This window comes from Ailuropoda melanoleuca, chromosome 7, assembly GCF_002007445.2.
Source record: "Ailuropoda melanoleuca isolate Jingjing chromosome 7, ASM200744v2, whole genome shotgun sequence".
Taxonomy (NCBI): Eukaryota; Metazoa; Chordata; class Mammalia; order Carnivora; family Ursidae; genus Ailuropoda; species Ailuropoda melanoleuca.
This window is the reverse complement of record NC_048224.1, coordinates 39603188-39629691: the sequence shown is the minus strand read 5'-3', so window position 1 is coordinate 39629691 and position 26504 is coordinate 39603188. Positions and strand designations below refer to the sequence as shown.

General features: G+C 42.8%; 1 protein-coding gene across 18 annotated transcripts in view; it reads left to right on the top strand.

The window, feature by feature from the left end:
• The window catches only part of SUSD1 (sushi domain containing 1), a 227771-nt gene that overhangs the window by 88114 nt on the left and 113153 nt on the right, over positions 1-26504 (top strand). For 17 of the 18 annotated variants that reach the window (XR_004626538.1, XM_034664264.1, XM_034664267.1 and 14 more), the window contains exons 11-14: positions 8340-8431; positions 9354-9540; positions 19714-19810; positions 23272-23530. Coding sequence is in view for 17 of the 18 variants with exons in the window: in XM_034664264.1 (XP_034520155.1) it covers positions 8340-8431; positions 9354-9540; positions 19714-19810; positions 23272-23530 (635 nt within the window). In the remaining variant the exon portion in view is untranslated. Of the gene's footprint in view, positions 1-8339; positions 8432-9353; positions 9541-19713; positions 19811-23271; positions 23531-23777; positions 24363-26504 lie in introns of those variants that run through there. The other variant, XM_034664276.1, reaches the window with a different exon arrangement.

The window sequence follows — 26504 nt, the reverse complement described above, 5'->3', positions numbered from 1 at the left end:
GTCTCGTTAATCTTTCCAAAGAAATTTATCAGTAATTGCTTCCTGTTCTGGGAGTGTGCCAAGCTGATTCCTGCATCTGGGATGTTGACCTTGGAGCTCCCTCTTACCTTCCTCCATTCTTGGTGACTCACCCACACCCCTCAGTTCTCTGCTCACAAATCATCTCCGCAGAGAGCTTTCCCTGGCCATGCTTTCTATCCGCCTGCAATGCTTTTCTCAGTCTTTACCAACACACAAGACTCTGTTTTTTTTTTATTTGTTTACTTATTTATTTTCTGCCTTTTTCACGAGGATGAATTCCCTGAGATGCAGGGACTTTGTTTCCTCTCCACTTTATCCTTAGACCCTAAAGCATGCCTGTGCATGATAAGAACTTCCTAAATAGTCATTGAATGAATGTATAAACTTCACATGTTCCAAGAAGGTTCACTTTTGAGTCTTTCCATTCATGGGTGCGGCATTTCTCTATAGTTTTCCTTTCTGTCTTTCAGGGAAAAAAAATCTTCCTAAGTCTTGGACATTTCTAGTTAGATTTATTTCTAATAGATCTATTTCTATTCTACTTATTTGAAGTTTGTGGTTTCTTCTCTCATAGATAGGGATCTTTTTAATTTAATATAATTTTTAAAAGTTTTAATTTTAATTTTAGTCTGCATACAGTGGTATATTAGTCTCAGGTGTACAATACAGTGATTCAACACTTCCACACTTCCATACATCGCCCAGTGCTCGTCACGACAAGTGCCCGCCTTCATCCCTATCACTTATTTCACCCATCCCCCCACCCACCTCCCGTCTGGTGACCATCAGTGTGTTCTCTAGAGTTAAGAGTCTGTTTCTTGATTTGTTTCTCTCTCTCTTCTCTCTTTTTCCCTTTGCTCATTTGTTCTGTTTCTTAAATTCCACATATGAGTGAAATCCTATGGTATTTGTCTTTCTCTGACTTATTTCACTTAGCAGAATACTCTTTAGTTCCATCCATGTCATTGCAAATGGCAAGATTTCATTCTTTCTTACAGCTGAGTAATATTCCATTGTGTGTATGTACCTCATCTTCTTTATCCATTCATCAGTGGATGGACCCCTGGGCTGCTTCCATAATTTGGCTATTGTAAATAATGCTGCTAGAAACATAGGGGTGCATGTATCCCTTTGAGTAAGTGTTTTTGTCTCCTTTGGGTAAATACACCATAGTGTGATTGCTGGATCATAGGGTAGTTATATTTTTAACTTTTTGAGGAAACTCCATCCTGTTTTCCACAGTGGCTGCACCAGTGTGCACTTCTAGTAACAGCGCACAAGTGTTTCTTTTTCTTCATATCCTCACCAACACCTGTTGTTTCTTGTGTTGTTGATTTTAGCCATTCTGACAGATGCGACATGATATCTCATTGTAGTTTTGATTTGCATTTCCCTGATGGTAAGTGATGTTGAGCACCTTTTCATGTGCCTGTTGACCGTTTGTATGTCTTCTTTGTAGAAATGTCTGTTCATGGCTTCTGCACACTTTTAAATTGGGTTATTTGGTTTTTGGGTGTTGAGTTTTACAAGTTCTTTTTATGTTTTGGATGCTAACCCTTTACTGGATATGTCATTTGCAACTATCTTCTCCCATTCTGTAGGTTGCCTTTTAGTTTTGTTGATTGTTTCCTTTGCTGGGAAGAAGCTTTTTATTTTGATGTAGTCCCAGTAGTTTATTTTTTGCTTTTGTTTCTCTTGCCTCAGGAGACATATTTAGAAAAAAGTTGCTGGGGCGCCTGGTGGCACAGCGGTTAAGCGTCTGCCTTCAGCTCAGGGCGTGATCCCGGCGTTATGGGATCGAGCCCCACATCGGGCTCCTTCGCTATGAGCCTGTAGTTTTGTTGATTGTTTCCTTTGCTGGGAAGAAGCTTTTTATTTTGATGTAGTCCCAGTAGTTTATTTTTTGCTTTTGTTTCTCTTGCCTCAGGAGACATATTTAGAAAAAAGTTGCTACAGCTAATGTCAAAAAGGTTGCTGCCTGTGTTCTCCTCTAGGATTTTGATGATTTTAATGTCTCACATTTAGGTCTTCCATTCATTTTGAATTTATTTTTGTGTATGTTGTAATAAAGTGGTCCAGTTTCTTTCTTTTGCATGTTGGTGTCCAGTTTTTCCAACACCCATTTGTTGAAGAGACTGTCCTTTTCCCATTGTATATTCTTTCCTCCTTTGTCAAAGATTAATTGACCATAAAATTGTAGGTTTAATTCTGGGTTTTCTATTCTGTTCCATTGATCTCTGTGTCTATTTTTGGCCAATATCATAGAAGTCTGGAATTGTGATGTCTCCAGCTTTGCTTTGCTTTTTCAAGATTGCTTTGGCTATTTGGGATCTTTTGTGGTTCCATACAAATTTTAGAATTGTTTATCCTAGTTCTGTGAAAACTGCTGTTGGTATTTTGGTAGGGGTTCCATTAAATGTGTAGATTGCTTTGGGTAGTATAGACATTTTAACAGTATTTTTCTTCCAATCCATGAGCATGGAATGTCTTTCCATTTCTTTGTGTCATCTTCCATTTTTTTCTCCAGTATTTTACAGTTTTCAGAGTATAAGTCTTTCACCTCTTTGGTTAGGTTTATTCCTATGTATCTAGTTATTTTGGTGCAATGAAAAATGGGATTGTTTTCTCAATTTCTCTTTCTGCTGCTTCATTATTGGTATATAGAAATCTAACTGATTTCTGCATGTTGATTTTGTATCCTGCAAATTTCCTGAATTCGTGTATCAGTTCTAGCAGTTTGTTGGTGGAGTCTTTAGGGTTTTCTATATATAGTATTATGCCATCTGCAAATAGTGAAAGTTTTACTTCTTCCTTACCAGTTAGGACGCCTTAATAATGTTTCTTTTTGTTGTCTGATTGCTGTGGCTAGGACTTCCAGTCCTATATTGAATAATAATGTTGAGAGTGGACATCCTTGTCTTGTTCCTAACCTCAGGGGAAAGGCTCTCAGTGTTTCCCCATTAAGGATGATGTTAGCTGTGGGTTTTTCATATAAGGCCTTTATTATGTTGAGGTATGTTCCCTCTAGAACTTTGTTGAGGATTTTTGTCATGAATGGATGTTGTATTTGTGAAATGCTTTTTCTGCATCTATTGATATGATTATATGATTCTTATCCTTTCTCTTATTGATGTGATGTATCCCTACATTGATTGATATTTGAATATTAAACCATGCTTGCATCCTGGGAATAAATCTCACTTGATCATGGTGAATGATTATTTTAATGTATTATTGGATTCAGTTTGCTAGTATTTTGTTGAGGATTTTTGCACCTATGTTCATCAGGGATATTGGCCTGTAGTTGTCTTTCTTAGTGGTATCTTTATCCAGTTTTGGTATCAGGATGATAATGGCCTCTTGGAATGAATTTGGAACTTTTTCTTCCTTTTCTATTTTTTGGAAGAGGTTGAGAGGAATAGGTATTAATTTGTTTTTAAATATTAGGTAGAATTTGCCTGTGAAGACATCTGGTCCTGGATTTTTGTTTGTTGGGAGATTTTTGATTACTGATTCAATTTCTTGGCTGGTTGGTCTGTTCAAATTTTCTTTTTATTCCTGTTTCCGGTTGTGGTAGTTTACATATTTCTAGGAATTTATCCGTTTCTTCTAGGTTTTCCAATTTATTGGTGTATAGTTTTTCATAATATTCTCTTCCAACTGTTTGTATTTCTGTGGTGTTGGTTGTTATTTCTCCTCTCTCATTTGTGATTTTATTTATTTAAGTCATTTCTCTTTTTTTCCTTGATAAATCTGGCTAGAGGTTTATCAGTTTTTTTTCCCCCCAAGGAATCAGTTCCTGGTTTCATTGATCTGTTCTATTGTGGGTTTTTTGTTTTGTTTTGTTTTTATATCATTTCTTTCTGCTCTCATCTTTATTTTAATTTTTAATTTTTTTTTTTTTTGAGAGAGAGAGTGAGAGAATGAGGGACCGAGAGTGAGAGAGAGAGAGTGAGAGAGAGAGCGCATGCATGAGCAGGGGGGAGAAGCAGAGGAAGAGGGAGAGAGAGAATCTCAAGCAGGATACATGCCAAGCGTGGAGCCTGACATGGGGCTCAATCTCACAACCCTGAGATCATGAACTGAGCCGAAATCAAGATTTGAACACTTAACTGACTGAGCTACCCAGGCACCCTGTGCTCTCATCTTTATTTCCTTCCTTCTGCTGGCTTTAGGTTTTGTTTCTTGTTCTTTTTCTAACTCCTTTAGGTGTAAGGTTAGGTTGTTTATGTGACGTTTTTCTTGTAGATCTGTACTGCTATGACCTTTCCTCTTAGAATCGCTTTGGTTGCATCCCAGAGGTTTTGGACCTTTGTGTTTTAATTTTCATTTGTTTCCATGTGCTTTTTTAGTTCTTTTTTTATCTCCTTGTTGACTCATTTATTGTTTAGTAGCATGTTATTTAACCTTCATGTAACTGTGGTCTTTCCCAATTTTTTCTTATGGTTGATTTCTAGTTTCATAGCATTGTGGTCAGAAAAGATGCATGGTATGACTTCAGTGTTTTTGAATTCGTTGAGGCTGGTTATGTGGCCTAATATGTCATCTATTCTGGAGAATGTTCTGTGTGTACTTGCAAAGAATGTGTACTCTGTTTTAGGATGGAATGTTCTGAATATATCTGTTAAATCCGTCTGTTCCAGTGTTTCAATCAAAACCACTGTTTCCTTATTGATTTCCTATTTAGATGATCTGTCTATTGATGTAAGTGGAGTGTTAAAGTGCTTTACTATTATTGTATTATTATTAATTAGCTCCTTTATGTCTGTTAGTAACTGTTTCATGTATTTGGGTGCTCCCATGTTGGGTGCATAAATATTTACAACTGTTATATCTTCTTGTTGGATTGTCCCCTTTATTATTATATGGTTTCCTTCTTTGTCTCTTAGTGTAGTCTTTGTTTTAAAGTCTATTTTGTCTGATATAGATATTGCTACTCTGGCTTTCTTTTTTTATTCATTTGCATGGTAGATGTTTCTCCATCCCTTTACTTTCAATCTGCAGGTGTCTTCATGTCTGAATTGAGTCTCTTGTAAGCAGCATGTAGATGGGTTTTTTTTTTTATTCATTCTGTCACCCTATGTCTTTTGATTGGTGGAGTGTTTAGTCCATTTACATTTCTCTTTTATTTGGGATAAATTTCTCTGTCTCTTCATTTTGTCTGCCTCTCTGTGTCTGTTTCTGTGTGTTAAGAAAGTCAACTATGTCTTAAACTCTTGAAAATGGTGACTTTATGAAGAAGCTGACTTGGAGTGCCCTACAGTGCTGTGTCCCCTCTTCACTTCAGGAGAATATCCTCTGTGTGTTGCTGTGTGTAGCCTGCTGTTGTGTCTGAGTCTTTTCCTTTCTGTGCAGTTGTGTGCACTGACTCTCTGCCTGTTGTGGGCTGTGTTTGCTCTCTGTGGTGTTAGTGGGACCCAGGCAGGGTAGGCGTGCCTGCCGGGGAACTTGAGAGTGGGCGGTGGTGTTAGCAAAATTTGCGCTGGGTCACTAGTCCTCTGCTGAATTCACCAAAGTGCTGCGGTAGCTGGGGGCTGGGAGCTGGTGCTGCTGGGGGCACGAGGCTGGGTGCAGCGTGCATTGGTGGCTTGGAGGGGGGTGCACTGCAGTAGTTGGGCATTGTGCAGTGGATAGATACTGCACCTTTTTGTTGTATTTTGTTGTTTCAGTTTCCTATTGCTAGTATGACAAATTACTGCAAATTTAGTGGCTTGGAACAATGTGAATTTATTCTTCTTCTAGAGGTCAGCAATCTGAAACAGTTCCACTGTGTTAAAATTACAGTAACTGCAGACCTGTATTCATTCTGGAGGCTGGAGAAGAGAATCCATTTCTTTGTCATTTGCAGTTTCTAGATCCCACCTACATTCCTTATCTCATGGCCACATCCTCCCTTTTTGGAGCTCTTTGGCGTAACTGTTGCTTTTGCCTTAAATTGCTCTCTAACCCTGATCTTTTTGTCTCTCTCTTATAAAGACTGTGGCCACTGCATAAGGCTTATCTAGATAATCCTAGATAATCTCCCTATAGTAATCACATTGCAAAGTCCTTCTGCCATGTAAGGTAACATGGTCACAGACGGATGTGGACATTTCGGGGGGGGGGTGTTGTATTTTCAGCCTACCATACTTGTTCTTGCAGATACATCAGAAACTACTAGTTTTTCTATGTTCTTGTATTTGGGTATGCTTTGCCAAAATCCCATTATTTGTATTTGTTTTAATATTGTTTCCAAACTATTTCATATTTGTTTTTCAGTGGATTCTGTTAGAGTTACTGGCAGTGGCATCATTTGTTCCCTTTCTTCCTGGCATTTATAGCTCGTTTTGTTCTTGCCTCTTTCTGTGTTGTCTAGAATCTTCTAGCTAATGCTAAATAATAGCTATGAGAACATGCATCCTTGTATTGTTCTTAACTTTACCAGAAATTGCCTCATTGTTTTACTACCCAGGATGGTGGTTTCTGATAAACACTCTTTTAAGTTAGGACATTTCTATCAAATTAAATCCTAGTGGACTAAGATTTTTAGTCAGGAATGTATATTAAGTGTATTAACCATTATGGTTATAAGAGTAACCATATGGCTTTTCCCTTTTAATCTATTAATAGCTGTTCTAATAATGATCATCTCTGTATTCCTGGGATAAATCTTCCTTGGTCACAGTGTATTGTTCTTTTAATGTACTGCTGACTTCTATTTGCTAATATTTTATTTCAGATTTTTGCATTTATAGTAATGAGTGAGTTTGGCACAGTGTGTTTAGTAATTGCTTGTGGCATTCTGGAGCAGTTTTGGTGCTGTTGTAGGTTTTCTAGTCATCTTGAATAAATTGGGAAACTTTCCACCTTTTTGTATGGTCTGGTACTGTTTAATTACTTAATTAATTTTCTACCACCCCCTCCCCTGGAACTGTTTAAATAGTATTGAGGTTTTTTGTTTGTTTGTTTTTAAAGATTTTATTTTATTTATTTGAGAGAGAGAGTGCATGTGAGACAGAGAGCATGGGCAGGGCGAGGGGCAGAGAGAGAGGGAGAAGCAGACTCCCCATTGAGCAGGGATCCTGACACAGGGCTTGATACTAGGACCCCAAGATCATGACCTGAGCTGAAGGCAGATGCTTGACTGACTGAGCCACCCAGGTGCCCCAAGGTTATTGGTTTTGAAAGTTTTGTAAACATAAGGTTCCTTGGGCCACTGCTACGTATCTCTAAAACCTTCTATACCCAATGGTGAGATCGCGTTATTCTGAATCACATGTACTTTCTTATCTACTCTGTCTTACAACATTTGAAGCGCAGCTTATGACCTGTGGAACAGGTTTCTGCTGGGCAAAGCTGCCCAATCTGTAAAGAAGGGTCACATCTACCAACATGGCTTCATTCATAGGAACCTGTCACTCCAGGGGCTTAACCAGCAAAGGCTTGGCTCCCATGAGACTTCTTTTTTCCTGTGCTTTGGGAGTTGTCTTTATCATTTATTAATCGTTGCCGTGTTGCTATGAAACCTCTTTTTTTTTTAAGATTTATTTATTTATTTGAGAAAGAGAGAGAGAGACAGAGAGAACTCAAGTGAGAAGAGGGGCAGAGGGAGAGAATTTCCAGCAGCCACCCAGACACCCCTGCTGTGAAGCTTCTTAGCAAATCTTTTTCAGTTCTTCAAAGAGCCCTTCTCAATTCTCTGCTGAAGTGTTGCTCCCAGCTCAGAATTGGAAATTGATACTTGTTTGTATAAATGAGGTTGTCCAAGGCTGAGTTGCAGTTTTAGGTTAGTAGATGAGGGGAGTTTGCGGTGACTGGATTTAAGTAATTTTTAAGAGGGATCCTCTGCTTGGGTATCTTTTGATTATAAGTCTTTTATCAGGACTGAGTTTACATAAATATAAAATGCTGCTACTACTAATTTCTAAATTAAAATACTGCTGAAATCATCCTGTGTATATGATTTGATTAAAAGGTAGTATTTTTTGGCGGGGGGTGCCTGGGTGGCACAGTTGGTTAAGCATTCGACTCTTGGTTTTGGCTCAGGTCATGATCTCAGGGTTGTGGGATCGAGCCCCTCTTCAGGCTCCACGATCTGCATGGAGTCTGCTTAAAAGACTCTGCCCTCTCCCCCCCCCCAGGTGCTCTCTTTCTCTCTCTCTCTCAAATAAATATTTTTTTAAAAGGTAGTAATTTTTAAAAGATTTTATTTTTTAAGTAATCCCTACACCCAACATGGGGCTCTGACTCACAACCCCAAGATCAAGAGTTGCATGCTCTGTGAAAAGTAGTATTTTTGTGTAGAGTGTAAGTTGATTTTTCATTCTTTCCCCCTGCAGTAAAACAGATCATCGGTAACATTTCAATATTTAATGAAACCTGCTTGAGATGGAGAAGTGCAAAGACAGCTGATATAGAGGAGATGTATTCAGTAAGTTACCGAACATTACTCTATGTATAGATGTTGTCTAGTGTGGGAGGTTTAAGAAAATACCAGCAAACCTAAAAATATATAGCTATTATCATCAATGGCAGATTTATAGTAAGAATTGTGAGCAAAAGCAAGAAAATGGGCCCTTCAACTACGTATTTGAAGAGAGAGACCTTGGGGATTGCTGAGTAAGCCGTGAGAGTTTCTTTGCGCACATGGCCTGATGCAAAGCCAGTGTCCACACAGTATCCGTGGAAGGAACCCGTGGCTTTTGCCTGTGTGTGTGTGTCTCTTCAGACCATTGTCTCTGACCCATCTGGACATGTTGTCTAGAGAGTCCAGGGGAACTTTCAGAGCTGTTGTGGTTGCGAGCAAGAAAGGTAAACACCATGGGATGAACTGCTATTAGAAGAAATTGAGTGGGCAGAGAAGTATGTGTGTTGGGCCAGGTGCTGGGAAGTTACAGGAAAGTGTGGGGAATGTCAGAAGGGGGCGGGCAGAGGAGAAGAGCCCTGCTGAGCTTCACCCAGGCCAGCTAGGAGTATCCTCACTCAGGTCCTGCTTTGGAGAAGCCTTAGTTCAGATTGCTCATTTTCTTTCTAGGAAAGTGTTCTGTGGCCCTGCTCCTGCCCACAGACTTTTTCGTGTTGTGCATTGTAGATGTGAGAATAAGAACAAGAGCCTTGGTAGCACTGGGGCCTCGGCCTTTTGTGCTTCTTGCTTTAAGAATATTTTTATTGTACTGATCTATTGTAATGACGGTGCTTAGGGTATGACGACTCTAAGATTTGCTTACCGTTCTGTTTCACTTTTTGAAGGATCTTTAAAGTCGAGAGCAAGATGGCTCCTGAGAAAGGGTAAGTATCCAGGCATTTGGAGCCTTCCAAGCTAGCCGTTCACCTAGTGCACTTTTCTGTTTCAGTTCCACATTCGGGGCCAGAGATGGTATCAGAAGGAATTTGCCCAGGAAATGATCTTTAATATCACTGCCAGCAGCCAGGCTCCTGAGATGTGCTTGGACCTGCGTCCGGGCACCAACTACAGCGTCAGCGTCCAGGCTTTGTCTTCTCAGCTTCCTGTGGTCTTCTCCCTGACAACCCCGATTACAGGTAAATCTTGAATGGCAGCATTTGGATGAACCAAGTCACCGCAGAGCTGTGGGTGGGCCCAGATGAAGAGGAATGCTGTTGCTGCCTATCGTGGAGTGAACCTTAAGAGCGAGAGGATGAAAGGGTCTTCTAGTTGTGACTTAGAAAGATAGTCGAGGCAGAATATTAACACGAATTAATTCCTGGCTAGCGTGTACATGAGTGCTGGGTACATTGCTTGGGGATATTTGAAATATTTAACATATTTCATACCTAAAAGGAATTTTTTCTCATTACCACTTCTCAGTTACGTGTAATTGTCATTTTGTCACAAGAGTTGTGCCTCAAGAGCTGGTTACTCTCAGGGAAAAAGGATTGGCAGTCTTACTTTGGTCCCTCAGCAAATTCACTTTTCACTCATTTTCTCAACTCTCTTAAAATTTGGGATGCTGCCCCTCCCCCTGCTACCCCCCACACTCTGTGCTAATACGCGGAGTATTAGCTTCTTGTTTCTGAGTTCATTGAGCAATTAGAAGTAATCATGTGAGGACTTGCCTCTCCCAGGTCTCTCCTTGCTACCCACATGCAGAACCGTGTCTTCTGTCTTCTCTCTTGTCCCCACTCCTCAGGCGACCGCCATCCTCAGGTGCATTGGACCCCATTCTTTCCTGCCTAATCATCATGTCCCCCCAACAGAGAAATAGTCCCAATGCTGTGTGGGCTTGTCATAGTATCTCCTTTTTAAAAATGAAAGCAAAGAAACAAGAAACACACTTCCTTTGATCCCATATTCCCTCCAGGTACTTCTTTCAGCGTCCCCTTTACAGTAAAACTCCTTAAAAGCAGTACCTGTTATGTAAGCTCCACGCCCTTATGTCCTGTTCTCCCTTTCACTGGTTCCAATCGGGGGCGTTGTCCCGTCTCAGCGCTGCTTTCCTGAAAGCGTCTCCATCTTACAAAATCCACTGGACAGTTTTGTTTGTATCTGATTTTCTTCCCCCCACAGCATTGGACATCCCCTCCTTCTTGAAACACTGCTTCTCTTATCTTTTGGGTCCTCCTGCCTTGTGGGCTGCTCCTTCTCAGTCTTCCTTGCTGGCTCTGTCTTCTTTTATCGATGGGTTCCCTGCCTGCTTCTGTTCCTTTTTCATCATTGTACTCCTTCTGCTGATACCAGTCTCCTGGCTATAAATATTGCCTGTATGTGAAGGATTCCCAAATACGTAACCTAGTCCCAGACCCTCCCCTGAGCTCCACACTCGTATATCCGGTCATTTTTTAAACATCTCTTCATCATCTGGCAAGTCCAAGAGGATTTTGATTTCTCAACTTTTCTCTCACCTCCAAAGCCATTTTCCACCCAAGCTTCTCTTGTCTTCGGTATTGGCATTCCCAGTCACTCATTACTCAGGCCAAAAAGATTCTACCCCCCACCCCCGACTTCTTTTTTTTTTTTTTTGTTAAGATTTTTTTATTTTTTATTTTTTATTTTTTCTATTTATTCGACAGAGATAGAGACAGCCAGCGAGAGAGGGAACACAAGCAGGGGGAGTGGGAGAGGAAGAAGCAGGCTCATAGCGGAGAAGCCTGATGTGGGGCTCGATCCCAAAATGCCGGGATCACACCCTGAGCCGAAGGCAGACGCTTAACCGCTGTGCCACCCAGGCGCCCCCCCACCCCCGACTTCTAATCCGTCAACAAGCTCCATTGGTTTCTTTCCAAAATATATTCTGTATCCAGCCACTTCTCCCCACCTTCCCCTTCCCTGCAAAGCAGCCTCATCCAAGCCAGCCACCTCGTGCTTGGACTCCTGCAGTAGCTTTCTTATTGGTCTTTCTGCTTTCATGGGTGCCTTTCAGTACCCCCACCCACCCACCAAGTTACGGTGAAGACCATAACTTTAAAAAGATCACTCAGGCGTCAGAGTGATTTTAAAAAAATGCATAGGAGAACATGCCATCCCCAGCTGAAAACTGTCCCTTGGTGTTAGAATAGAACCCAGGTTCCTGACCCCCACCTTCCTCACTGACTTCATTTCCTCTAAGCATCTGCTGCCTCCCTGCCCTCCTTGCTGTTCCTCAGATGGGTCAAACCTGTTTGTGCTTCCAGGCCTTTCCATCTACTGTTTACTCTTCCTGGGGCGCTCTCTGCACGTGGCTTCTTATAATCATCCGGGTCTCTGCTCAGATGTCCTTACCTTAGAGGAGCTCTCCCGGCCCGTCCTTGCAGAAATAACCCCCGTCTCCACCCCATCCCTCTTCAGCCACGTATCCTGTTTGAATTTCTTCACGGAACTTGTTGTCAGAACTTGCATTTTTTAATATACCTGTTTATTTTCTTTCTCCCCTCCAAAAATAGGAGCTCCTCAAAGGCAGAGATATAAAGACAGTGCTGGCCCCTAGCACAAGCCCTGAGGGGCCCCTGGGTGCTATTGGTGTTGGGGGGATGTCTGGTTAGTGAAAAAAGGCTCTCAAACAAAAGGAATTCACCAGCGTTTGGGCTGGAAAGGGAAGTAATGTTCAATTGGGCATTTCTCCCTATGGCGATTTCCTGAAATGAAAAGCTGTTTGGTTTCCTTCTCTTTGGTCCTTGCTGTGTTTTGGATGGTTTGCGTTGCTGATTCAAATTAGTGTATCATATTTTTTGAGTTGGGGAGGGGAATTTCTTCTTGAGGAGACACTTATTTTCTACCTTGTTTTGTAGGCGCAATATAGCCCCAGCAGCTCAAGCGCCCTGTGCTCATGGCCACCAGGGGACACTGTTGAGCTGTTTAAGTCCATTGAGACCCTTAGCTGAGCTCTTTGAGACAATGGCTGCATATTTTCCAACTCTACCCTACTTTAAAGAATTTGAGATTTTTAAAAAAGTGTGAAAATTCAAGTTGTTACAATCTTCTAAAAGGGTAAAAACAACCAACCAAACAAGAAACCATCCAAGCCCTCTCTTTCATAAAAGGGGAGAAAAGAGAGATTTGCTTGTTGATATGAAGAGAGGTGTGCCTGATTGCCTAAGATATGGCTTTGTTTCAGTAAAATCGTGAACTCTTGAATTTTACCAGAATTGTGAGGCAAGGGATTTGGGTCTGGAAAACGCAGCAGCTGATTTCCCAGAAGAGAAGTGAGTGGAATTTCCCTCCCGCATGTCTTACATTAAACTAAATCTTACTGATGGGAACAGGATGAAGGCAAGTGCTTTAAATATGTCGCTGACCTCAGAGGAGGGCTCAAGTTTTGGCATGTTGAGGGACAGAGGCAAGTGTCCCAGTGAGAATGGGAGAGCGAGCTGGTTAGAGGCGAGGGTGAGACCAGATCCTCTCGCGGAGTCTCTGCCTCAGGGCTGACAGGCTTCCTCAGGTAGAGCCCAGTGAGCCGAATTCTTCAGAAGAGCTCCACCATTTCTACTCCCTTCAGGACAGAGTCAAGAGCAAACCTCCATCCTTCGTGTAAATCCAGAGTCAGAAGAGCCTTCCCCGGTCAGCTATGCTATTTTCTAGCCAACTCAGAAAGCTGTTGGCAAAACTCTTTCCATAGGGAGTGAGAGAAAACCAGGGAGGGGAAGGTGGGGGGAGAGAGAAAAACAGAGCAAATGCGTGCAGAAATGTCAAGCTAAACCACTGGCGTACACAGCACGGTGATCTTTTGAGGTTGAATACTTATTATAGAATCAAGAATGCCGGGGGCGCCTGGTGGCTCAGTCGGTTAAGCATCTGCCTTCAGCTCAAGTCATGATCCCGGGGTCCTGGGATCGAGTCCTGCATCGGGCTCCCTGCTCCCTCCTCTCCCTCCGCCCCTGCCCGTGCTCTCTCTCTCACTCTCTCTCTCTCTCTTTCTCAAATAAACAAAATTAAAAAAAAATAAAAGTTTTAATTTAAAAGAATCAAGAATGCCGGAGAACAGGGAAGAAAAAAAGTCAAGGAAACCATTCCTTCCCAAGTTTGCCTTCAGTACCAAGCCTGGCAACTTATCTGGGAAATTCCCCATCTCTGCCTGCATTCATGAGAAGAAGAAGAGAATATACTTTTTCAGATGTTCAGCAAAGCAATTGAAAACACATGTGTGTCCCGAGCATTATCAGACTGTCTCCTTCATGGAGGTATGTCCAGCTGGGGGAGCTTCAATTCTGCCTCCAGAATTAGGAGCCATAGCCCCTGCCTCTGATGCTTCCTCTCTGACTATTGGGCACCCCCAGGAAGGACCAATTTTGCTGAGTTCTTCTGCAGGAGGAGTTCTTCTTCCGTGGTTGGCGACCCACAGACCATCCAAAGATGGTGCGCTCCTGTGTCCTCTGAGAACCCTGTGTCCTTAGGCTGGTTCCAGGGTACCACATGTATTCCTGCTGGGCCCCCTGGTTCCCAGGGCTGAAGCTGCCGTAGAGGTCGGGACAGGGACTGGCCTTCATCCCCGCTGTTTCCCTCTTTGTCCAGACTCTCTCAAAGCCTTTCATGGACACAGGTGTTTTGACATCTGGATATCTAATGTTGGATCAGGCCAGAAGGGAGGCTCACATGCCATTCCACACCTCCCTGGGACACCTACTGCTCTCATCCCCAGCGATCTCCTAGCGCAAATCAAACCCCAAACCCCCCAAGTGAATGGCTATGTGGGATTGGATATCTCCCAGCTCCCCCACCGAAAACATCCACATCTGGGCCTTAGGCCCACACCACAGAGGAAAATAGGCTGGATACCGTTATTTTCTTGTATTAATGTTAGCTTTTACAAAATACGAATGGGAATTTTTTTTTTTTACATCATGTGCCTAAAAACCAGAGTTTCTGTGTGTGATAGGAGTGTGGGAAGGGCATGCTGTGACATAGCAATTTAATCCAGCAAATGTTTATTGACTTGTTATGCACAAAGACCTGGACTAAGTGCTGAAGAGGGGATATAAAGATGAAAAGAGGATTATTCCCTCTCCCTGGAAGGCCAAGTCTTATAACTTCATCGATAGGGGAGATGTGCCCAGCCAGGTGATACTGATGACTTATGGTGTAGCTACCATTTTTTCTATTGCTGTCAGTTTCAACTGATCATGCCTTCAGCATGGGGCATGGTCTATCTGGGGAGGTGCCAAGGATTAGAAAAGAACCATCACAGTGCCTTTATGTGTACTGTGCACTTTATGTGGGTTAACTCCTTGCATTTACTTGAAGTTTATAGTATAAGGTTGGGACTTCTATTCGTTTTGGTGCAGATACAATTTTCTATTTTTGGTTCTCTTTGTTCATTTTGGTATGTTTTAGAGGATTTTAACACATTTTCACTTACATTACCTCCATTCTCTTATTGATTTTAATAGTTTGTCTACATGAATGATATTAATCTTTCATTATACATATCATAATCCCCCATGCTATTTACTGTTTAGTTTTCTTGTCAATATTCTTTTCAACATTTGGACATTTTAAGTTTTCATGTAATCAATTCTATTGATGCTTTTTTAGTTTCTGCCTCTGGTCATGCCAAGAAAAGCCTTCTCCACCCTGTAATTAGATGAATTCTTATTCTTTAATATTTTCTAATGCTCTTCTTCTTTTTCTTTTCTCGTTAGCTAAGCACCCAGTGTGGGGTTTGAACTTGCGACCCCAAGATCAAGAGTTGCATACTCTACGGACTGACCCAGCCAGGCGCCCCTCTAATGCTTCTTAATGGTTTTGCTCTGCACCTTTAAACTTAGACCCATTTGGAATTCATCTTGATATATGATATAAAGCTAAATTTACATGGTAATTTTTTCCCCCTAAATGATAAGCCAGTTTCCCTCCATGTTTGGAAAGACTGTCCATGTCATACACTATATTCTCATTTATTTGTTTGGGTCTCTTTCTAGACTGTCTAGCATCTTCCGTTGCTTTCCCTGTCCTATGCTTGCACCTTACTATTTCAATTATTATAATTTTATACTATATTTAATATTTTGTAGGACACATTCTCCTTCACTGCTTTCCTCCTTACTCTGCAGGGTTTTCTCACATGGCAGCGCCTCTATTTTCCTTTGCCGTTTGCTTCTAGTAGAGGATGGATATTGTCAACACCTAGGAATGATAATGAAGGTCACCCTTCTTGGTCTTCCCCCGCCTTACATACCCAGGGTGGAAGAATAACACTCTCAGGCTCAGAAGCGACCCGTTGCTGGCCTTGGGTCTGATCTGGTTTAAATCAGTAATGAGGCACATGGAAAGAAGAAAACACATCTGCCCAGGACACAGTTTGGAGGATGGAGAACAGCACCCTGGAAATTAAGGTTATTTAACCTTGATATGTGGCTAAGAACTAGCCGGATGAAGTTCAGGCTTTGATATTAGAGAGAAAAAGTCGCGGGTTTAAAAGACAAGGTGGAGAAGGCCTCAGAACAGAAAGCAGTCTGGAAGTCACATGCTGATGGAATCAGCTGGATGGCAGAAACAACAGCAGGCGAGGGGTGGGGGGGACGGCAGGGGGGCCTTCCGGTTCCTCTGTGGGCCCGCCTTCCGCAAGCCCGGTGAGCACTTGGTTCTGCTTTGACCGAGGGCAGTGAGAAACGAGGTGGTTTTAAAAGGTTAGCCGAGAGATTAGAAGAACTAGAATTATTAATCTCGGAGAAGAGCAAATAAAGGAAAATCTTGAAAGAACTAGAGGCGGGTTCTCACAGAGGGAACAGTAAATCTCCCTCTGGGCTGAAAACAGGAAGTGTGTGATAAAACCATTTACTATACTGTGACAGCAAAACATCACAAATGAAAGGGCATTTCCATGTTAGCGTGAAGGGCTGAGGGCAGAACTTCTCAAACCAGAAGGGGCACATTCCCCTGGGGGACCTGGTAGGCTTTTCAAACCTCAGCCCCCTCTCCCCATCACGCTGCAGGAAGCTAGAGGCTGTCTTCCTGAGAGGTGTTGGGTACAGAATCTCTTGGAAATGGTGTAAACCTTCAGCACCTTTTATGAGATGTAAGCAGGGGCCATTCCAGGCCACCGCCAAGGGTCCCTGGCAATCCCACAGGCTTATGGAAACCAGAATTTATGTGACCATATCTGGGCAACTTTGGAAGAAATTCTAGACTTGGCAGTGTGTGATAGAGGTTATTGGGGGCTCTCGCTCTTCCATTTGATATCAGATGCCTGGGCTTCCTGGTGGTCGTCCCTGAGCTCTCTGCTCGGGTGCCTTTTTTGGTGCCGCTGGGCAGCTGTGGGCTCTCCTACTGACGACTGACTCCGTTTCGCCATCAGTTTGCTCCTGTCTGGACCTGTATTCTCACTGCCTGTTGGACAATTCCAGGAGCACGTCAGACTTACGAGGTCTAGAAGTGAGCTGCTTTTGAACTTCTCCCTGGAGACCTTGATGAATGACGTCATGACTGACTCAGCCACCAAAACCAAAGCCCAGATTCTTTCCCCTTCCTTGTCTTCCACCACATTCTGTTCTCTGTCCCCCTGAGTGTCTCTTCTATCTGCCCATTCTCCTCCATTCTCAGTCCATCCCTTGCTCCAGACCTCAGGCACTGCATAGGTAGCTCAGTCTTGGACAACCTGTACTTTTGTTCTTTTCCAGTTCACCCTCTGACCAGCTGTCTGAATTGTATTTCTAAAATCCACATCTGCTAAGACTCTGTTAATGACTTCCTGTTTCCAGGACCTCCGATCTGACCTATCCCCACATCTCCCACGTGGTTGTGCCTCTCCGAGGCTGGGACTCCACCTTCCAGCCCCCCTGAGCTACGCAGTAGGTCGGGCCGAGGTTCTGTCTCTGCCCGCTGTCCTACAGCCTGCCCCTGGCTACATGCATTTCTGCATCCGACGGTCTCTCTACCCCCTGCCCCTGGTCAGGTGTTCTTCCTCTGCACTCCAACAATGCCCCGCGTATGACTTTATCATAGCTCTAAGGACCATGTGTTTACAAAACTGTCTCCACTGTGAGACTTTGAACTCCTGGAGAGCAGGAACTGTGTCTTCTGCGGCTATTTATCCCAGCCTCCCATGGTGCATGGTGTATAAAGGTGGCTAATAAATGGGTTGGTTGGTGATGTATGATTAATATATTTGATAGAGCTTTTTTATGGAAGAATAATTGACATACAAATTGTATTAGTTTTAGGTATATTACATGATAATTTGATATTTATATACATTATGAAATGGTCACCACAATAAATCCAGTCACCATCTGTCACCATACAGAGCTGTTAGAATATTATTGACTGTATTCTGTATGCTGTACACTACATCTCTGTGTCTTAGTTATTTGGGAACCAGTTTTTAACTCTTAATCCCTTGGTCTTATTTTGTCCACCCCCACCCCCCACCCTCTGGCAACCATCATATTTGATAGTGCTTTAAAAAACTATCTAGGGGCGCCTGGGTGGCTCAGTCAGTTAAGTGTCTGCCTTCAGCTCAGGTCACGATCTCAGGGTCCTGGGATTGAGCCCCACATGGGGCTCCCTGCTCAGTGGGGAACCTGCTTCTCCCTCTGCCTCTGCAGCTCCCCCTGCTTGTGCACTCTCTCTGATAAATAAATACATCTTAAAAAAATTTTTTTTTTAAATAAAAAACTAGGCAGTTAGGGACGCCTGGGTGGCTCAGTTGTTAAGCGTCTGCCTTCAGCTCAGGGTGTGATCCCAGGGTCCTGGGATCAAGCTCCACATCGGGCTCCCTGCTCTGCTGGGAGCCTGCTTCTTCCTCTCCCACTCCCCCTGCTTGTGTTCCCTCTCTCGCTGGCTGTCTCTCTCTCTGTCAAATAAATAAATAAAATCTTAAAAAAAAAAAAAAGATTCTCTCTCTTCCTCTCCCTCTGTCCCTCCGCCACCAAAAAAACCCCACAAACTATCTAGGAAGGTATAAGTTTTTATTTATTATAATTTGGATTGGGAATTTCTACCCCAAGTCTATTTTCTTATTTATTTATTTATTTATTTATTTATTTATTTTTAAAAGATTTTTATTTGTGAGAGAGCGAGCATGAGCAGGGGGAGGGGCAGAGGGAGAGGGAAAAGCAGACTCCCTGTTGAGCAGGGAGCCCGACGCCGGGGCTCGATCCCAGGACTCTGGGATCATGACCTGAGCTGAAGGCAGACACTTAACCAACTGAGCCACCCAGGTGCCCCCAAGGCTATTTTCTAATTGGGTAAATTAAGTCTTGGGTGTTAAAAGAAACACCTCCTCGTCCTTAATTTCACTATAGCAGATTTCAAGGCCAGGGTTGAGGGGGCACTCATATTTTTTTATTTTTTATTTTTTTAAATTTAATTTAAATTCAATTAACATATAGTGTATTATTAATTTCAGAGGTAGAGCTCAGCGATTCATCAGTCTTATATAATACCGGGGGTGGGTATTTGTATTTTATTCTTTGTTTTTTCTCTTCCTTTCTCCCTCTATAAATCTCATTCACTTGATAGCAATGTTGAGAAGAGTATATGAGATGAAGCCCATGCGGGACACAGCCTAGTGCATCTGAGCTGTGGTACCCGTAAGGCACAATGGCGGCCGGCGCATTCATACTATGAACGTAAATACCAGTTAGATACTGGAACACTGGTGTCAGCCGATACAGTCCCTTCCCAGGAGAAAGTCTATTTGGGATATCTGGTTGCTGGGGAGAACAAAATCAGGACAAGAATGCTCTGTGACTGGAAAGAATCTAGAAGTTGGAAATGCTGGTCTTCCTCACCAAATAGGAGCCTGTCCAGCGAGTTAGCTGTCAGGCCTGCTGTGTGCAGCCTCTGTCAGCACTGGGACATCACTTACTTCTTTTCTAAATAAAAACTTTTATTGTGGTAAAATATATAAAATAAAATGTACCATTTTAACCATTTTCTGGCACAGAATTTATTGGTGCTAAGCCCATTCACAAGGTTGTAAACCATCACCACCATTTGTTTCTAGAACCTTTTCATCACCCCAAACAGAAACTCTGTTGATCATTAAGCAACTAACTCCCCCTTCCCTACCTACCCTCGGTCCTCAGCAACCTTTAATCTACTTCTCTTTCTATGAATTTGTCTGTTCCAGATGTTGCATAGAAAAGAGATCATCCTTCTAAGTCTGGCTTATTTCACGTAGCATAATGTTGTCAAGATTCATCCATGTGGTAGCAGGCGTCAGAAAATGCTCATCGCTTCTTACATTAAAACTTTCCTTTCGATGGCCCCATGAGGACCACTTCCGTCGTGCTTCCACGCATTCTGATCACACCCTTTTCCTCTTTTCCACTTATTTTTAGAGCCTCCCCTTCCGGAAGTAGACTTTGTCACAGTGCATGGAGGGCCTCTACCACGTCTGAGGCTGAGGAAGGCCAAGGAGAAAAACGGACCTATCAGGTGGGTAGTGGCCCCTTTTCCCTGGTTGCCCGGTAGTTCTCATGGAGAGTCTTGGAAAGTCTGGTTTGATTGAGGAGGGGACCTCTTAGGTGCTGCACTTGAATAGTTGGGGCAGTGCAGTTAGGGCCTCTTGTGTTTGATTCCTTGAGCACAGACTGGGCCTTGCATTCTAACCGGCATCCTTCCAAATGAATAGAGAGACTTCTAAGGGGCCAGAGACAGGCACTGGGCAGCTCAGCTCAACAAATGAAATCCCCTCCTTTGGTCACAGGACAAGCATTGATGGTGTGTGACGTGTCAGGTGGTGATCCTTTATGCTCACCTCTTCACGTACGTCTCTCCAAGATGGTGGATCATTTCATTTAAAGATGATCTTTGGGTGTGTGGAGTGGATCTGAAAGGGCCGTTTGGGTAATTCTCATAATTCGTTCACACATTGCGTTGTGGGCAAGACACTGTGTAGCTAATGACTGCTTCTGGGATTCCAGGTAGTACTAGGATGGAATTAATTTACCTAACTTGGAGAACTACATTGTATTCCATTAGGCATTTTATTTACAGGGTCATGCTTGGATTGGGAAAGCAGAATTATTCTGGTTTTTGTTGTTGTTGTTGGAAAGGAAGATAGAGGTTCCCTTGGAGAGATAAGCACCTTGCTCACAGGAATAAGGCAAGGACATGGCAATAGCCTTACTATCCTTGACCTAATCTTCATTGCCTTATGTCATTCTTGACCTGTTAGTCTAATGACCCTTCAGTACATTCAAGGTGAAAAAAATGTGAGATATTATAAAATTATAAAAAAGAAAGTCTGGATATATTACCTGTGTGTCCTTTTTTTTTTTCTAAGATTTTATTTATTTGAGAAAGAGTGAAACAGAGAGGTCACAGAGGGAGAAGGAGAAGCAGGCTTGCTGCTGAGCAGGGAGCCCGATGCGGGGCTCGATCCCAGCACCCTGGGATCATGACCTGAGCTGAAGGCAGACGCTTAACTAACTGAGCCACCCAGGCGCCCCCCACTTTTTTTAATTTTAAGTAGGCTTCATGCCCAGTGTGGAGCCCAGTGCGGGGCTTGAACTCATGACCTTGAGATCAAGACCTGAGCTGAGACTGAGTCAAACACTTAACTGACCAAGTCACCCAGGCACCTCTGTGTGTCTCTTTATAATGAAACTTAGGCTTTTCCTGTCTTTCCATTAGTTTAAGTGCAGTAAGTTTTCAAAGGTCTTTCCAGGCATGGATATTGCCTACATTGTTCTGTTTCTTGGTTCCTGATGAGTTACTGGAAGGCACTGCCATTCTGTTGCTCTGAGGAGAACAGAAGTTATGATATCACTGTCTGAGAGAATTTGCAAGAGCAAATGTGATATGTAGGCCAAATAATTATGTAAGGCAAAAAGAAAAGCCAAATGACAATCTATCCTTGTGGCTAATGTGCCCTCCAGTGCCTCCAAAACAGGAAGTGGAGATCTGTGAGTCATTCTAGGGAGGGTGGCGGTGAGAAAGAGGGGAGAAGTCTTTCCAGAACAGTCATGTTCCAAACAGCCACAACTGCTTCCCTAACGTCATGAGGGTTAATTACCAATAGGCAAGTAGAGCGGTTTCCGCTCCCTGACTACCTGGTTTGAGCTGGGGGAGCAGCTTTGCCAGTGTGGGAGACAGGCCAGAGTCTGCTTTGTGCATTGTTTGGGGGAGGGGGGCAGTGGCTTGGGGCACATGGTGGAACGGGGCCCTGGGACCAAGGCTCCCCTCCTTAGCTTGGTGATCTCAGGTGAATGATGCAGCCTGTCCCTGGGCTCTCTTAATGCTAGTGTCTCCCCCACTCGCCAACTTATAGAATAATCTGGGTGCCTTATCAGCGGTACCGATTCTCAGACTCCACTCTGGAGATTTCGATTCGGTAGGTCTGGGATGGGGGGCTGGAAATCTGTATAAGTATCAAGCAACTCAGGTGTTTATGATCATGCTAACTGGGGAGACTGCCTTCTGCCCCATGAACGGTGCCTCTAATGTCCAGAACCAAAGGGGAGCCTTGCAGTTGCCCTGGAACGCCACCATCTACATGGAAAGGCAGGACGGATTGAAAGAGGAGCTTGTGGACGGCACGGAGCTTCTGCACCATTTACTCTCTTACCTGCAGCCATGGTTCGCAGGGGTGTCTTCACGTCGCCAGGAGAGTGTGTTGCTAGAAGCGTTCCCTTGGAGGCAGTGGATGCTTAGTTGATGTTCACCGGCAGTGGTGGCAGAACTCACCGCCCTGCAGGCTTTATCTTGTACCTTTTGTAGAAAGTTCTGCTGAACAGTGAGCCCAGACTTTGTGGAAATCAGGGCCCTGAGGTCACATAGGATGTTTGGGATGGAGACTTTCCAAGTCCCAGACCTACTGTGGTGGAGGGCTCCCTTTTCTTTAAGCTAGTGACTCGAAGCAGGAGATGGGGCATTAGGAATGTGGAACAGGAAGTGTATATTTACTAGTAAAATAGATTATGTGGCCCCATGGTTTGGAAATTACCCTCATTATCTTTGGTTCCAATGCATGTTTTTCCTCTTTACGGAAATGTCAACTCAAGAAACATTAGTGGGGAGTCAATCACAGCCAAAGAACTGGGTGAGGATTTGCAAGGATACGGGAGTAAGTCATTTAAATCCCTCCCGTCAGGCCTGATAGAGAAAGCAGATGTCAGACACGGGCTCTTCTAGAGGCAGGAGAGAAGGACGGCAGGGAGGGGCTGAAAAAGGAGGCGTGATTCATTCTCCCTGCGGTTTTGTCCTTGCACCTCCTTTCACGGACAGGTTTTGTATTTGGTGGGATAAACAATAACAAAACATGTACAAAAGGATACTTGCTGGCTAGTGTGCTCCTCTTTCCACGTGGGGAACAGTTTCACAGTGTACACAAGACATTTTACCTTTCTGCCTGTATTTCGGGACATGGTCAGACTAGATTAATGCACGGTGACTTGGCGTTCCTCGCTTCTCATTGATTTCACACGAGCTTTGGTATCTGTGAACTGGAGGGAACGCAGATCACATGAGTTCCGTTTCAGGTTACCATGTGATTGGATCCTTTTTGCAGACTTGGTACATTAACGCTTGTAGGCAGTCAGCCTCCATGTGACTACTAAACCCTTTCCACAGCTGGGCTTGATTTGCCCACGTGAAAACCACTGATGAGATCAGCTGCATGGCATGCAATCCATCTGCGGTGGGGACTTGAGATCCCTCACATCGCGTCGTGGGGCATTAGCACTGTGGGTCCAAACTGGTGTTCCCTAAGGGTTGGAGCTGTCAGACTGGAAATCCCGCCAGGTGGCAAGGACTTTTTCTTGTCCAGTGTTGCATCTCCAGGGCCCAGAAAAGTGTTTCTCTTATAGCAGGTGCTCAATAAATATGAATAATTGAATGAATGAATCTCCCAAGTAAGGGTCTGATAGATATTTTCTTTTTTCTTTTTTTTCCAGTTCATATCAGGTGTTAGTGCTTCCCCTGGCCCTCCAAAGCACATTTTTTTGTGATTCTGAAAGGGCCACCTCATTCTTTAGCAACACTTCTGATGCTGAGGGATATGTGGCTGCAGAACTACTGGCCAGAGATGTTCCAGATGATGCCACGGAGATATCTCTTGGAGACAGGCTATACTATGGGAAGTACTATAATGCACCTTTGAAAAAAGGGAATGATTACTGCATTATATTACGAATCATCAGTGAATGGAATGAGGTATACTTCTTTAAAAACTCGTGAATTCTCAGTTTTCTTCTTCGCGTGAAATGTAAATGTTTGAACATTTGTTTCCCTGGTATTTGGGATGGACACTGCATGTACTAACCATAAAAATGTGTTGAATACTTTGCCTGTATAAATGATGGGCAGGTGAGACCTTTAAGGAGGTTGATGGTCTGAACTTCCTGTGGGACCTGGCTGGATCTGTGCTTAGACTGACCTCGTTTTGGTTCTTCCTCTTAAGCTTCACGAATCTCCTCATCGTAATGCCCTGCTGAAGCCCGAGTTGAAGAGGAACGTCTAGATTTCTCTGTCACTTCCCTGTTCTCCTGCCAGGCTGCTGCCTCCCCTCACCCTCTCAGAAGCAGGAAGGAGAGGCAGCTGAATGTCAGCGCTGCCCTATTTACTGCTTCCATGACTTCCTCGGCCACACCCACCTCTCCTCATCCTTAGAAAGCCTACATTATTCCAGTGGTGGTTCTTTCATGAGACACAGAACTATAGATTCATTGCATAGTGAGTTAATATAGGGAGTGGGACAAGCAGAATAGCAAGAGCTGAATCAGTGAGTCAGGGGTGGAAGATCTGGAAGAACCATTGTGATGGTTGCCTCAGGAGAACTCAAAGTGTGGTATAAATTCATATAGATTGGTAATGGAAACTGGAAGAAAATGATACTAATAGAAACATCTCTTGACTGATGAATTGGAGCCATCTTGAGTATAAGGTTCTTTATTTATTTATTCATTCACTCATTCATTCATCCATTCATTTTAAGTATAAGGTTCATTATTCATTCATTCATTCATCTTGAGTATAACGTTCATTATTTATTCATTACTCATTCACTCATTCATTCATTCATCTTGAGTATGGGTTCATTATTCATTCATTCATTCATTCATCTTGAGTATAATGTTCATTATTTATTTATTCATTCACTCCATTCATTCATTCATCTTGAGTATAAGATTCATTATTTATTCATTCATTCATTCATTCATTCATCCATTCATTCATTCATTCATCTTGAGTATAAGGTGATTGATTGATTGATTGATTGCCCAACACAGGGCTTGAACTCACAACCCTGAGGTCAAGACCTCAGCTGAGATCAACAGTCGGACACTTAATTGACTAAGCCAGCCAGTCGCCCCCATCCCATACTTAAAACTGACACATACTCTGTTAAATTCTGTAGTGGACAGAAGTCTAATGTGCCATTATCATGCTTGATAGTAAACCAGTGGTTACTTTTAAGAATATGTGCAAGTAGCAAAGAGATTTGGTAGTATTTTGTGACAATAATGTAGGAATTAAGAATTGGCTGCCTAACGCACAGAATATACTTCCCTGAGCTTGTTTAGAAGGTGTTTATGAGTTAGACAGGGGCTTTTTGCTAGAAGCTTACCTAGAGATCCTGCCTTGGGCATTTCTAGCCTCAGACATAGCACTAGCAGGACAATATGAGTACAGTTTCGGGAGTGCTCAGAGAGCAGCTGTCCCAGACTGAGATTTTGGTCTAAGAGGTACATTAGGACACATGGGCTGCCATAACAAAATACCCTAGGCTGGGTGGCTTAAAGCACAGAAATGTATTTCTCAGCTTTGGAAACTGGGAAGTCCAAGATTAAGGTACCAGCTGATTTGGTTCCTTGGTAAGGCCCTCTTCCTGGCTTTCAGACAGCGGCCTTCTTGCTGTGTCCTCACATGGTAGAAAGTGTGAAGTCTAGCTCTGGTCAGTCTTCTTCATCTTATATGGACACTAATCCCATCATGGAGTTTCCACCCTCATGACCTCACCTGAACCTAATTACTTTCCAAAGGCCCTACTCCCAAGTATCATCATATTGGGGGCTAGGTCTTCAATATATGAACTTTGGGTGACTCAAACATTCAATCCATAATGCAGATAATTAAGAGTTTAGGATAAGCATCCTAGTTTATAGGAAACTTTTCCGTGATGTCATTGATACTTCTTTTTCATATAGCTTAGCAGAACATGGGCTTGGCCTTTAGGATGCTAAGGAGATGAAGGGGTTTTGAAAAAATTTCTAATGGGACTTGCATTTTTTAATTGCAATTACTTTCCCTGTGGTTTCAGATCTATTAGTCACATTAAAATTAGTAGTGAACCATTTATTTTTCTTTTTTAAACAGCTTGATGGAGATAATTCACATACATATTAATCACCCATTTAAAGTATATAATTTATAGCGTAAGGAATATAGTTAATGATATGGTGATAGTGATGTAATGGGACAGATGGTAGTTACATTTGTGGTGAACATAGCGTCTTTTATAAACTTGTCAAATTACTAAGTTGTACACCTGAAACTAATGTAACATTGCATGTTAACTACACTCATATAAAAATTTTTTAAAAATAAAAATGGTTAAGATGGTGAAAAAAAATGAAGTATACAATTCAGTGGTTTTTAGTGTATTCAGAAGGTGGTACCGTCTTCTTATGACTGTCGTATTTCACTTAGCCTCATGTCCTCAGTGTTCACCCATGGTGTAGCATAGTGTCAGAATTTCTTCCCTTTTTAGTATTCTGTGTGTATACACCACATTTTGTTTAGCCATTCAGCTGTGGATGGATACTTGGGCTGCTTCCACCTTTGGGCTATTTTGAATAAGGCTTCTATGAACATGGGTGTACAAATATCTCTTTGAGTCCCTGATCTCAATTCTTTGGAGCATTTACAGTTGGAATTGTTGGGTCATATGATAATTCTCTTTGTATTTTTTTGAAGAACTGCCACACTATTTTCCACAGCAGTGGCCCCATATTACATCCTCCCCGACAGAGCATAAGGGTTCCATTTTCTCCACATCCTCCCCAAGACCCGCTGTTTTCTGTCTTGATAATGGGCCTCCTAATGGATGTGAGATGGTATCTCATTGTGGTTTTGGCTTCCATTTCTCTAATGATTAGCGATGTTGAGCATCTTTTCATGTGCTTTT